Source organism: Rhyacophila brunnea, unplaced genomic scaffold, assembly GCF_057557595.1.
Source record: "Rhyacophila brunnea isolate RB1 unplaced genomic scaffold, BYU_Rbru_1.0 scaffold_15, whole genome shotgun sequence".
NCBI classification, from domain to species: Eukaryota; Metazoa; Arthropoda; class Insecta; order Trichoptera; family Rhyacophilidae; genus Rhyacophila; species Rhyacophila brunnea.
The window spans coordinates 29,804,546-29,819,508 of NW_028232806.1; the positions used below are offsets into that span (position 1 = coordinate 29,804,546).

At 31.9% G+C, this 14,963-nt stretch overlaps 1 protein-coding gene across 1 annotated transcript; it reads left to right on the top strand.

Moving 5' to 3' along the window:
* Positions 1–258: 258 nt before the first annotated feature.
* On the top strand, positions 259–5,541 carry LOC147075220 (RNA polymerase-associated protein CTR9 homolog). Its single transcript, XM_085942949.1, has 3 exons — positions 259–401; positions 635–908; positions 5,438–5,541. Exons 1-2 carry the CDS (start codon positions 264–266, stop codon positions 773–775), a joined length of 279 nt encoding a protein of 92 aa, XP_085799075.1. The 5' UTR covers positions 259–263; the 3' UTR covers positions 776–908; positions 5,438–5,541.
* The last annotated feature ends 9,422 nt before the right edge of the window (positions 5,542–14,963 follow it).

A 14,963-nucleotide genomic window follows, 5' to 3' on the forward strand; every position in this document is an offset into this window, starting at 1 on the left:
GGTTAATTTTTCAACCACATTTATCCACATTTTTATGTCCAGAGAGAATGATATATGAATGGATGGGACCTGTCGGATCTTGATTTCTATTAGCATCGTTTCCGAGGGTCCTTTCAATTTTTCAAATTGCGTATTCTCATATAAATGTTTGTATTCTATACAGGTGCCGTACGTAAAAAAAAAGAACTGATGACTTCATTAAAATCTTGGATGCGGGCCGCACCGCGGCCAACATCGATTATTCTAATTCGGAGAAAGATCAGATGCGGTGCCTGGACATGCTCGCCACATACTGCGTGCAGGAAGCTAACCATGAAAAGAATATAAACATGAAACGGGATCTGTTCACCAAAGCCACAAACCTATACACCACTGCCGACAAAATCATCATGTATGATCATGTAAGACGATACCTACCCACTTTCATTACCTATTTTATTCAACCTAGTCAAATTTTGTTCAAATTTCTTTATATATAATAATATGAAGTGAACTTTACAATTTACAAGTTCAATCCATTCACAACATGACTTGGAAAAACAAAATGAAAACAACTGATTTTTCATTATACAACAGCCGAATTTACTTTACCGGCGAAAATGCTGTACATCTGTATTTTTTTTTTTTTTTGCAGAATCTTTTGGGCCGAGCATACTTGTGCTTGTTGGAGGGTGATAAAGTGGTGGACGGTGGATGCGCAATTCAATTTTGTGGTGAATCAATCTTCCAACAACATCCCCTCGCTGTTCTGGAAAGTGTGCATCGCTTTCAATAAAAAAAGACTACCGCAGCGCTCTCGGCTTCTACAGGGAAACTCTGAGAACCAACCCCAACCGCCTGGCTGTTCTCCGTCTCCGTTTCGGCATGGGCCATTGCTTTATGAAGCTAAATAATCAGGATAAAGCAAGGTTTGGGATACTTACATTGTTTTAAATATTTTTCACAGCAAACGTCAATCTGTGAAATGAGAATATACTCATCTCTCATTTAAAATAGTTCAATATAATAGTTTAAATATTCAGTTAAAATGAATATCTAGAATTTTTCAAAATTGAGTTTGCATATTTCATCAAAGATCCATTAATTCTCATGTTTTTTTAAGTTTTGTTGATTTACGGATGAATGCCATGTGCCAAGTGCAATTTTGCATTATCTATCTTATATTCAAATTCTAAATAGTCATGACTCATGACTCTGGATCCAATTGGTAATGCAAGTGGCTAAACATCCATTTCTCATAAAAAAAATATTTTATATTTAAAATATTTTTTCCAAGGAAAAACCATTATAGTGTAACAATAATTTAACCCTGATCATCCACAGATACGATTTCTAGTGCGCATGAATTACACAACTGATAAACATTCTACGAATAACGTTTGCTTTATAATAATTATTGACCTAAGAATAAGGTAGTATTATTTTGAAATACGCCATTTCTAAGCCACAACATACGACCGTAGCCATAACCATAATCTAATCTAACCGAAAAAAAATATTTTTTTAAATCGGTACATGTTCAAACACGGGCATTACCATGATCTTACTCCCTACTTCATTTATCATTTGTCAATTTATGGCTACGGCCGTATGTTGTAGCTTAACCACTGGGAAATGCCAATAAATATGGCGTATTTCAAAAAATAGTACCTTATTCTTAGGTCAATAATTATTACAGTGCTCGAAATGGAAAATTTCACGAACAGGAACGCTCGACAATTTTCCAAAAATGTGTGATATTAGATATAATAATATCTGTAACATAAAAATATCTTTTAGTTTTACATGATGTATTTTTTTCATCATCATCTTCTCCCAATACGCTATCGGCTATAACAATTAGTGGTAACATACAAATATAGTCATTTTAGTTTACGAAATCGTTTTCTAAAAAATACATTAATAAGTATACAAATATAAATAACTAAACGTATATGAATCTAATTGGAGTGGGAAACATTATTAAAATACATGAAAAAATAATAGACAAACTAATCACAATTTCCCATTGGTTTCTTTAGTAGTTTGAATAAAAATATGCAACTAAGAGTGGATAGAAATATGAGTGAAGATACTTCGGCTTAAACAAAATACATGCCGCTTTTTTCAAAGCTCTGATTTTTCATAAATTCGAAATATTTCGATTAAGGTAAACTATTTTTTAATCAAATTAAAATCCATCGTATACGAAAAAGCAAGGGCATGGTTTTTAATAAATTAATTAAAAAAATATCTAATACGCAAGTTTTACAAATGTAGCATTCTTTATTAAATATGAATGATTTTAAACAACCTCAGAAGTGTAGGTACATATTATTAGAAAAAAAATATTTACATCATGTGGACATGTAGGATAATTTATTCTAATAGGTTTCCAATGTTATAGAAATTGTTATATACAGGGAAATTTTTCATATATTTATCCCGTTGGATTCTGATTGATTTATTTAAATATTTTTATTTCGTATTGTACCTTAAACAATACAAAAAAATTTAACATGCATACGATGTTCACGAATATGTATCTATATTAATTATGGAATTATTTGATTTACATTATTAAATGTATTATTTTGTTAGTTTAACCATCAAAAACCCAGTTCATTCAACCCGAAAAATATCCATATAAAATTAAAACAATAAAAATATATGAGGAAATGATATATTTTTTTTGTCACTCAATGTAAAATATTATAATAGATTAGGATAAATAATTATTATCTGGCGATTCCGTAACGTTGAGTAGGTAGGTAAAACAGCAAATACGTATGTTCTGGTCACAAGGAAAAGCATGACTGTATTTACTATTTAATATGAAATATTTTACCCCATTAGAAATTATTAAATAACAATTTAAGCTATTAAGTACCTACAAAGAGTTTTAAAACGATGTCAGAGCACAAGTTTTTCGGAAATTTAAAAATTTAGCAAAGCAGCTGCAATAGTTAGGTTTTTTCATGTATGCAATAATAATTATTTAGAACCCAACCCATCAACCTCGGTCGATCCAGTGCTGGATGAAGGCCTCCCTTATTTTATTCCATCTCTCTCGGTACCTACTTAGTTTTTCACTGCAAAGTATTTCCGCTGAACTTTATCAATTCATCAATAATGTAAGAAATATAAAAAATAAATTAGTGTAGAGCAGCAAAGCATGGGGGTAAGGTAATGGGAAACCAAAAAAAACACAACTTAAAATGATTAAATTTGGAAAAATAATGAGTCTAATTTTGTCGCTTCCTCTGATGAAAACGCTTATCATTGGCTGCATACAACTTAACCCAATGTTTACGGGCCGCACAAAATTGTGTTTTTGCTAATTACTTTTCAAATGCAAATTAACACGTTAATTACAAAATTAATTAAAAGGGCCCGTAAGCATTGGGTTAAATATTGATAAACGACCAATGAACGACCCCGATTGCATTATGAAATACAAAAACTATGAACGCGTCAAACCCATGTAAATTTCGCTAACATAATAATACGATAAATGGACAATTCGGTCAATTATGGTTGTCTCGATACAAAATTTAAAGTTTCATTACAAAAAACAATTGGCTAAGAATTTCAACCCTCGGTAGGACAGATATAGTATACCTATCTCGGTAGATACTTAGGTAGGGCACGTAGTTTTATTCACACTATTTTTACTATGTTATTTTTGTGCAATATTTAACAAATTAATTAAGTCATTTATAGAGTAAAGATAATACATGTATTTAATGTGTTTCATTTAAAATTTTAAAAGTTCCAGTGTGCATTATAACTATTACGTTATTAACTCACTATATTTAGGCATGTACCTTAACCTTAACTGTATTAAAATAATATGTATGAACTTGCAAAAAAATAAATGTCTCGTTTTATAAATTAATACTAAAGTAAATCTACATTCCAATGTAAAATAGCTTCCAACGTTTCCTTACAATCATAAAAACATTTTTTTTTTCAAAATAATTATTGTCCCATAACGTGCGACAATGCAATAAATCTTACCCAGTGCATTTCTTTGTATACAATTTTATTGTTTTATCACCATTGACGCAAAAGGGTCTGTCTATTAGTGCATTCAATGCCAAATTCGTTGAAAACAGTATTGTCTTGAAAAAGGTTAGTTCTCAAATACGTTGTCTTACATTTACTTTATCACTATTTCAAAAAAATTTAAGTACATTATGTACGGGTCATAGAAAATTCAGTGGTTCTAAACCAGTAAAATTATTTTTTAATAAAAAAAAATATTTATGTTTTTGTACCTTTGTACCTATCAATTCATTTTCGTAAATTTTAAATCTAACCCGGAACGTAATAATATTAAGTATGACGCTTGAGGATTTTACTAGACGACTCGCTGTCCGTCGGATATTTTACGAACCGGTTCACCATTTTCGAGGTTTTAACGAACAGGAACGCCATCCTTGGAAATCCCACGAACAGGAACGGCGCTCCGGGGCGTTCCGCTCCATTCCGAGCGCTGAATTATTATAAAGCAAACATTATCCGTAGAATGTTTATCACATTTGAATGGTCAAAGACATAGCTTATAATTAGTATCTTTAGAATTATCTTCAAATGTGTTAATCGTGCCAATTTTTTAATAATAAAATGCCTAATTTTTGTTAAATTTGGGATCACAAAGATTATTAAATATAATTTTTTATCGTAAATATGTCACTATATTATAATGTTAACATTAATTTTACTAATGGTTTTGTAAATGTGTTTAAAAAATAATGAATCTAAAAAATATTAATACCACTGCACATGGATGTACCGAAATATGACTATATTCTAAAACATTAGAGCGAAAAGTTTAAAAAAATACTATTTTATGTAATAAAAATACTTTATGCAGTCATCAAATGTTTAAAATAAATATAAAGGATAATAAGGCTTCAAAATTATATAAATAGATTATCTAAAACGTTTAAGGAATGTCCAGGATTATGCTCTGAATATACCTAATAGGTTGAGCAATTGGCTGACATCCATTTCTCCTAAAAAACAAAATCTGTCAATACAAACCTCTACTCTGTGGAGGCCCATATGATCCTATTAGGATCGGACATGGTCGAAAGAAAAAAGAAAAAGAATACCATAAAAGCTCCATTTTTACCTACGCTGAGCATGTGGGCCGTTAAGTCTGTAAAGAAAACATGAAGAAATTATATGAACCTATAATTATATCTGATTAATAAAATTACATACGTAATGTAAATATTATGATATAAATTTCATATATCACATGAGTATGAAATGAAATTTATGACGAAAAGAATAAAATCCTTTCTACATAAATTTTAAAAAGTTCTCATTGCTCCATCTATCTAGTAATCATAATAGTATATCAAGAACCTTGTCTATCCGCTTAATTCAGCAGGGTGAAAATTTTTCTCAGTTCAGTTCATTCAGTTGTCTTGTAATTTGTTTTCAGGGTTACAATCCAAGTCCAATAACAACACAGAGAATCGGGGGTTGTGTGCGGAGAACTGTTACTAACTTGCACGAGAAACCGCGACCAGGCTACGCAGTTTGCACTTTCTGCATTATTTGTCCTGCCGCACTTTGGCCTCGAGCAGATGTATATCATTTTATCGAGGGGATTCAGAGAATGTATGTATATTTTATATCATATTTGTATAGGCGTACAGTTAAAAATATATTTTTTACTGGCCCTACAATCCGATGTGGATCTCGGCTGCCTCATGAAGAGGTCTCATAACAGATATTTTTTACAAGAAATATATGATCGTTTGCTCAACCTATTGGGTCCACAGCTTAACAGTTGATATTCCTAAATAATACACGTGATTTAAGAATGTAACAGTCTTCATTGAAAATATTTAACTTGAAACAGCCTCAGTAAAATACCCATTCGAAAAATCTTGGATCTTCTCAAGCTGACTCAGCTGGCATGCGATAAATCTAGGGTTGATTCCCATGTCATGTTCTAACATTTTTATCAATTAGGTTTGTTTCTGAACCTGTTTCGAGTTATGTATGGAAGATTGATGAATGTTTCATTGTTAAATCTTGTGTAACATCTTGAAGAATCTATAATTTAATTTAAACTATTAAAAAGTACTAGTATGTCAGTACGAAAATTCGAAGAGATCCTTATGCTATCTATGAATCAAAATTTGTATATAATAGAATATGACCTGGTATTCACCACTTAAGAAAATTGCTTTACAATAATTGTTTTGTTTACCCATACGCACTTGCGGCAGGCCGCTGCGGCTAGCCGGCATACAAGAAACGATATGCGGCTAGCCGCGATGCGGCCTGCCGCAAGTGCGTATGGGCACTAAGCTTTTTATCAAGTCATCATCATCAGCCGGGGTCGATCTACAGTTGGATGAAGGCCTCCCTTAGCTTCCTCCATTTTTCTGGGTCCATAATTCTTTACTGCCACATACATCCTTCTTCTTGGTCGTTCACTCATGGCTGAGGATCGTGACCACTTTTTAATTTTGCCATCCAACTTTATTGCTGAGTTTTTTCTTATTTTTTTATCAAGTATGAGGACTGAAATTTATGTTCTAGTCTATATTATTATAATGTTGTAATTATTATTGTTAATACTGTATGGTGGGCGAATTTAAATAATTCATGCAAAGCCAATGTATAAATATATTAAGTTGTTTTATTGTATTCAACAATTATTCCTTCACTGGGCCTCCCAATGTTTCAAAAATGTCATAAAGGCTCAACCAAACAACTACGAGATAATGAAAATTCTTGGATCACTATACGCTAAATCTACCTTTCAATCTTAACGAGATGTAGCTCGTGCACATCTCAAGAAAGTCACTGATCAATTCCCAGATGACATCGAAGCTTGGATTTAATTAGAGCAGTCTGATTTGCAGTTATATCATCCCATTTTTATTAATATACAAGACATAAACTTTCATTTTTAAAGATATAATAATTATGTATAACCATCTTAGTCATTTTGTCATGTGTCTTTGTTTCATCGTTGATACTAGATAGATCAATATACACTTCAGAGAAGAAGTGTTTATTATCTGCATTGTGAAACTTGTAAAACAGTTTGGAGATTCACACAATTCACCAAGCACGTCTTTATAGCGAGCAGCAGCCATATTGTAGATCCAATTCATGGTCCGAAATATGTGTATCTATATGACAAGGGTAACATGGAGCAATTTGGGATAAAAAAAGTGTATTCCAAAAAAGTCTATGTGGATGTTAATCTGTAAAAGACTTGTTTTCGCAAGGTTTAATTGAATTTTAAAAACTAACCCAACACCATCTGTAAGTTGTCTTATTTCAATGAAAAAAATATGCATGACTGACAAAGTTTAATGTGCACTATTTATGGCAGTTCTTAACAGCCTACCTCCACCCTTCACCACTGCTATCTATCCCCAAGGCTTTCTATGCAATGTGCTGCTCACCCATCTAATGGTTAAACAATCAATGAAATGTAAAAACAATAAATTGTTGACTACGTAGTATACGTTTATACAGCAAATATTTTAAGTAATATTCTGTATAAAAACTATATCACGTTTGCTTAATCTTATCAATGCTTTTTTGTTTGCAGTATGAGAATTGTTTGAACAAATTCCACGCTCACCATAATGTGGATGATTTGATATACATGGCCCGAGCTGTGTCGTATGCGAATCGACTCCAGGAAGCCAATATAGCTTTGCTACGAGCCAGACGAGTTGGGCCTTGTAACGGCTCTCTACTCTACACCATGGTGCTCATCCTGAGAAGAATGTCCGCCCACGTTTTGATTGGTCACAGAAGTTTATTACTTTCAATACTTACCTATGTAACTACCTACCCACAGAAAATTGATTAATTTTTGTATCATAAATTTCATGATTTTTCCTTTATAACATTGATGATTTATTGTAATATATTTAGACCAAGCAAAGAAATTACACGTTACACCTCCTTACATTTTTAAGTTTAAGTCAACCACCCAGTTAAGTACCTCTTGGATTGATGATTGTTAATAGAAAGGTAGTTTAAAGTATTTTAATAAATAATTGATGTTTTATGATAAATGTTGAATTTCATTTTTTCACCCTTTCCTTTGCTCAGCTGTTATAAAATATTATTATATTCGCAGAGAGCATAATATTCATATACTATAGATACATCTAGACGCCACCCGTTGCATTGCTAAATGAAGCTGCGTGCCATGCGTTTGGTTTGTGGGCGAGCGAACGCATTCGTCTACAAATGTTCGAGACCATAGACCATTTCGGTAGTGCTCGCACTAGACGCTCAGAATTAAAATATAATTTTCCATTTTTTTTTACGTTATATAGTATTTTTAAGCGGTCAAAATGCAACCATTAGGTAAAGATATCCATAATTTAAGTTATTTTAAAGAAACTAGGTCACTGATATTAAAATATATAATAATATACAAATAAATTATCACGAACATGTATCAACTTACCTATGAAGCGTAATACCATCTTTTTGCTTATCAGTACGGCTACCATATTTTAATACAACACATAAAACCATCTTTCCTGCTTAAATAACTAAAAATATTTACCAATGACTATGTTTAACACAAAAAATAGCAATTTAGCAACACGTGCTGCGACGCTACGTGAAGCGATTTACCACAATTTGTCGGCGATACTTTTGGAAATTAACTCAAACATATGTAGACCTTTTATCTTACTCTAGCGCGTGTCGCAGAGATTATAAGGGTGCCGAATACTTTCCCACTCGCACTCATGCATCGTTTTTGTTCAGGCCTTGATAATATTACTAATTGCACTTTTGGAGGAGTCCACACTGCTCTAAAGGGATCTTATAGAATATACTATATCACAATATTTGTGAAGGTGACATTCTTTATGAACATAAAACACAATTTTAAAACATATCTGCTCGATTAATGGAACCGCTGGAAGCTGTGTCCCATTGTATTCTTACCAAGCCGCAAAGGTCAATAATACTAGCATAATTTGTAAAAAGCTTCAGTCACATTACGGCTAGTTATGCCGTAATTGGATATAATACTGGTGACTAAATTGGTAAAGCGGATCAGCCAGAATTCAATGTATACAGGTTCGAATTCTGTCAGGTGTCATATTTTTTTAAGTACCAATGTTTCTGAGGTGTTTTCAAACAGTGCAAGTAGGTAGGTATATTGTTCTTGTCGGTTTATAGGAAGCCAGCGGCAAACAAATTTTGAAAATAGCTGATATACCTACTGGATTATTTGTTAGGTTAGGTTTTCATTTTTGCATTCATGAATTTTGCCAAAATCAGCAATAAAAATTGGCGCGGTTCCCGCCTGGCTTTCTGTAAACTGACTTGCACCGGTATGTAAATCAGTGCCCCGCAACCTTTTCTCACCCACAACACACCACAGGTCTTCACAGAAGACAGTGACACACCGCATGTAAAACAATTTATACACCAAAACATGGTCCCCACATCCTGAAGGGGGACCCCAGACTAGGATATTTGCCCCCCCTACCTATTGCTAAGGTTAAAGACAGTGTGATACTCTAAAATAGAGTTTTTAAAATGGTGTTTGAGGTAAAATTAATGGTATTGAATGTTTGTATTTATTAATACATCCACTTGAATTATGGTTAGTTGTCTGTTGTTTGTCGAATATTGACACAATAATAATAAATAATTATTGTAACCTACAATCGAATGTTTTAAATTATTAATACCAGCGTAGTAAAATAGCGCTGCAGTCAATTATTTTTAATATGTGAGCAAATTTGTAATTTGTGTTTATCTTACTTATCTGGTTGACCTGCCACGCAGTCCCACCCCTGAGCCTGGTCCCCCAGGCTAGAGGCCTATCAGTCCCCCACCCTGTGGGGGCCATGCACCAAAATAACATTAGTTTATGTTTTTTTAATTGATACATAATTAAATATACATAACAGACGAGGAAGAACTAAATGTACATTTGCATGTATTTGTATTAATAACAAATTAATGTGATACCTGAGCTTCTTTCAATGAAAGTAAAAGTTTTATATATTTTTTGACTTGCTATTTGAAAAAGCAACCCGAAGTTCTTGGTTATACTACATTCTCGAAATTTTTAATTATAACTTGAGTTAAAAAACTTTTGCACACATATATCGTAGATATGGTAGCTGAACTGCAATAGCCTTGTCGGAAATCCAACAATATTCTTTTTTAACCGAAATCCAGAAAATAGCCAATGGAACATCTGCAAAATTCAGTTTTTAGAGTCCCATCGTTTCTCAATTCAACTAATTCCTCTCAAATTTATAGAGAAAGCGCTTCTATAGAATTTTCGGCATTGGTTGCGAAAGGGTTTCGAATCCAGTCGTATTGATTGTATGAATGTAATGATGAAATTTCTTTTGCTGCAAAGTTAATTGTTTTTGAGACGGATCCAAAATTAATTGCTTGTTTTTAATGGTGGTCTGGTAGGTCCTTTGATACATTAATTTGTAGAGATCCTTGTCTTAACTCCTTCTAGTTTATCAGAGCACGTCAATATATTATTTTCATTCTGACTTTGCATTGTTTTATTAAGTTCATGCAGGTGCTAAAATATATTACCGAACATATATTTTTATATGTACGCAAATTTGGTTATTAAGTAGTTATCGTATAATATACAAAATTATTTGTTTTTTTGCAAGCAATGCACCGCGACACACCTACCGTCTAGCGGCGCACCGGTGTGCTATAGAGCTACAAGTCTCATGACAGTGTTAAACAGAGTATGATTCTCTCAGTTCAGATGGCATCCTAGTTATTTTCGTGGAGCGTATGTAGCATAGGTGCTGGTGCATTATGGCTCATCCATCAATATTGACCACGGCACTGGGTGTGTAGAAAATGATGGGTATTAGGAAATGAAAAAAATATCGACGTTATCGTGACATTGTTACCATAGAATACTTCAATGTAGTTACTAGGTGCTGGGAAAATTCTAGGGAGAACAATAATTATCCACTATAACTGCTTAAGCAGGGATGTGGTAAATAGACGGATAAACTTGTATTAAATAGTATTTCCAGTATCCTAAACCTGAAAGGCGCATCACATGTCGAGGGCTTAGTGTCAAACAACACTATCTACAAAAGTGCAACTTTACAGGAGAGCCAAAAAACGTTATTTTAGAATGGCGTGCATTTTTGAAGCAAGTATTAATAGACAATTTTGAAAAGTTTTTAAATAACAACTGTCAGAATTTTAAATGAATGGTAAGTATTTATTTCAAAGTATCGGTATAAGCCCGCCAGTTTTAATGTTGAATGTAAAATAATGGTACAGCAAGAAATAATATTCAAAAATCAGTAGTAAAAATAAATAATCATTATTTAAATGACATGGGCCAATAGATAAAATCAATATCCATTATTATTTTGATAGTATGAAAAGTAAAAAACATTCAATGGGGCGCACGGCATTTTAGGGTTACCATTATCGCATATAAAGTATATTAGTCTATGCATTCATGAATATCGGTAAGAACAAACTATTTATGATTATATTATTATTAAAAGAAGATCAAATAAGAAGTCGCAGAGGTGCAGAAAAAAGAGCTAGATGGACATTTCACAGAATAAATGCGAATAACCTCAAAGATTAAATTAATAATTTATCAAAAATATAGGTTCTCTAGGTAGGTACTACAAATATTACAGAAATCATTTTTTTAAACTAAGTACATTTTTATTACCTATTATTGTCTAATTTTATAAAAAAAAATGAATCTCAGCTTGGATACAACAATAATTAATAGTATGATATTAAATTTATCTCAATTAAAATTGTATGCTAAATTAATTAGTTAGGGTTCGTGGATTTTTTATATTTTACATGTTTTTTACTCATCACTACAAAAAAGGTTTTTTTCAACGTCTTTCAAAATTACTAATTTAAGTAAGTATCCTAATTATTTATATAATATGTATATTATTATTTTTACTATTAGTGTAAATGCCGAATCAGATAATAATTTAATATTGTTAATTTATTACAGCATGTAATGTAAACAAGACCGTGAAACGTATTGCCATTGGCGAGCCAAAAGTCCGAGGACAATAATTAATTAAGTCGTCCGATTTGTCTATGCTCTGATACTGATCAACGAACGAATAAAAAAATCGAGCTGTCAAAAGTTGCGATTATCGGAATGTTTTCCGATAATCCTAAAATGTTGTGTTATTTATATGTAGACTTGCATAAAATAATATAACAGTAAAAACAACACATATTTTATGTTTTCTTTTATGAATTTCATAAACGTTTTTAGTAATAGGTTGTACGTAATTGAAGGAAAAGATTTTTATGTTATCGTTTGACTAGGTGTGTATTCTAGATTATCATTTTCAATCATTCACATTGATCGACATCGGTCGTCTTTAGTAATAGGTTGTATGTAGTTGATATATCATTGAAGGAAACGTCTTATTCTGTCATATGTTTGTTACAATTGATTATTATTGTGAATTTTTGAACACAAGAAATACATTTATTGTAAACAACTGAAGTCAGTCTTATTATTTAATTCTGGTACTGAAAATAATATGTAATAAGCACTATACAAGTCTGAAGTATGTCTTGTTATTATTGCAAAGTTGAAAATGTATATAATAGACACTACAATTTATTTAACTCCGCGATGAAGTAGAGATTAAGGGTTTGAATCTCATAAGGTATATCTTTGAAGTACGCTTAGATCAAGAGTGTATGCCTAACAGCTACCTACAACTGATGGTTCGGAAGGTGCAGTTAAGTTAAGTTACAGCTGATAGTTAAAATGAAATAGTATCTTAAAGGCACTAGAAGCTTGCTCAGGAGACTCGCATTGCATCATTGAGCCATTTTATAGATACACAAATATGCTGCTACACTAAATGGGCGTAAGGGATGAAATAATAGAGAAATACCATTCTAATAGTACAATCTGTTCTGGAGAGCCAGATAGAAAGAACAATACTATCCTACTAAATTTAACATAATAAGGAAGCTACTAAATAAGTTATTTCTGTAAAAGAAAAAATCTGTCCAAAATAGATTTTATACTGACAAATTGATATTTATACTTACCATTAATTATTTAAATAATTCCCGGAAATTGTTTAAATAATTCCCTATCATAATTTAAATACTTCCATTGTTATATTATAATACTTACCAATAATCATTTTTTACTTGCTGTTCATATTAAATAGTTCCCACCTTTTTAATAAAATACTTGCTCGATTTTTTATTAAAATACTTGCTGTTAATGCATATATATACTTACCCAATAATTTGAAGCCTTTTAGAATCTTGTCACTTAACAAGGGAAATGTTTATTTAAAACCTAATGTTAATATTTTATAATTTATTGTGTATTGTACATTTATCTTGCTTATGATGATGTTAAAATTTATTGGGATAGTTTTAAAAAAATATGAAAACAAGGGTAACTCATGTAGTTAGCGTTAAACTTTACTGACGATTTAATAAGAAATTAGAAAAAAATTGACATAACGTTGTTTGACTATCATTTAGCCGTAAATGTAAAATAACGTTATCTCAACAACAAAAAAACACTTTTGTAGATAACGTTGTCTGACTTTAAGCACTCGATGTGACAGAAGATTTTGACGTATGATAGGCAACGACAACAAACTTAGTATACATATAATCATAGACAATATATGACAAAATACAAATATTTAATAATTATTAATTATACATGATTCATACGCTGTCATTCGAAATGATAAGGTGGATAATAACTACTTATAATTTTGTTTATTGGTTGTCTTATTATTAAACGTACTTAAAATTGGGATTTTTAAAGTAACTAGCGTTGGATATAAAGCTTGCTCGTCATAAATTAATGCATAACGAGGTCTAAAGATACAGTGAAAGCCATCAATAATTTGTAAGATAAATAACAATAAATAGTATAATATTATTATATTGTGACATTGGAGTGATGAAAACAGTTTTTGGTGACAGCTATGACTGTTGCGAATGGCTTTGCAAAGTATATTTTGACGACGCACCAATAAAAATATATACAGGTGCTTTCCAAATTGAAGCACGAAGATGTTGATTATCGTTAATTAGTATAAATGGAAAACAGGTAGATAGGAGCCGTATTGGCTGTTTTGCGAAACTCTTTTGACCAGACCATCCATGCGGATGCGGTTGTTTTTGTTCGGGATATTTTGACGGGGTACTTAGTGAAAATGGAAAAATGCGAATTTTTCACGTAATTTACATGGAAAAACAATAAAAAATAAATGAAAAATCATATAATTAAATTACTCAAAGGTATGCATTTAAAAAATGTGGAAAAAAAATGTTTGGTGTTAAAACTTGACGGCCACTCAAAATTAATTTTCTAAGTTAATATAAAAGATAAAAATTTGAAAAATCGTGTTAAAATTTTTAATAAATATACATAATCGTATGCACTTAACAAAATTTTTTTAAAGCAAATTTAATTGTTCAAGTATCAAGTCACTGAAGCCTCCCCAAACCAAAGCGAATATTCGCAGCGAATTATTCGCCAATCAAGCTCGTATTGGCTTACGGGACAGAGCACGCTTGCGCGACCGCCTTGCGTCTTGAGTGCGAATTTGCAGCGAATATTCGCTGCGATTTTCGGGAACTCTGTCGACAGCGAATTTATTCGCGGCGGACAATTTCGCCAAGGGAATTAGTAAAATCAAAATGGCGACGATTCGGACGATTGAAAAGCTGATAGAGTTGGTCCGGAAATATCGAATTCTTTACGATTTGTCTGACAAGGAGTATAAAAATATACGAAAGAAAGATAAAATATATAATCTCGAAAACAAAAAAAGCAAGTGCACAAACGTAAGCTAATAATAGGCAAATTGATGATCTAATAAAAAATTAAAAAAGTTTGTTGGATGGTTCTACTTAACGTTCATCAAATATTTCATATCGAATAACTCACGCACTATATGAGA

What these genes read in the sequence shown, in the direction of transcription:
- LOC147075220 (XM_085942949.1), top strand. Translation starts at nt 264, where the DNA reads ATGCGGTGCCTGGACATGCTCGCCACATACTGCGTGCAGGAAGCTAAC. An exon ending in AAATCATCATGTATGATCAT is followed by an intron (nt 402 to 634) that starts GTAAGACGATAC and finishes TTTTTTTTGCAG; the next exon opens with AATCTTTTGGGCCGAGCATA.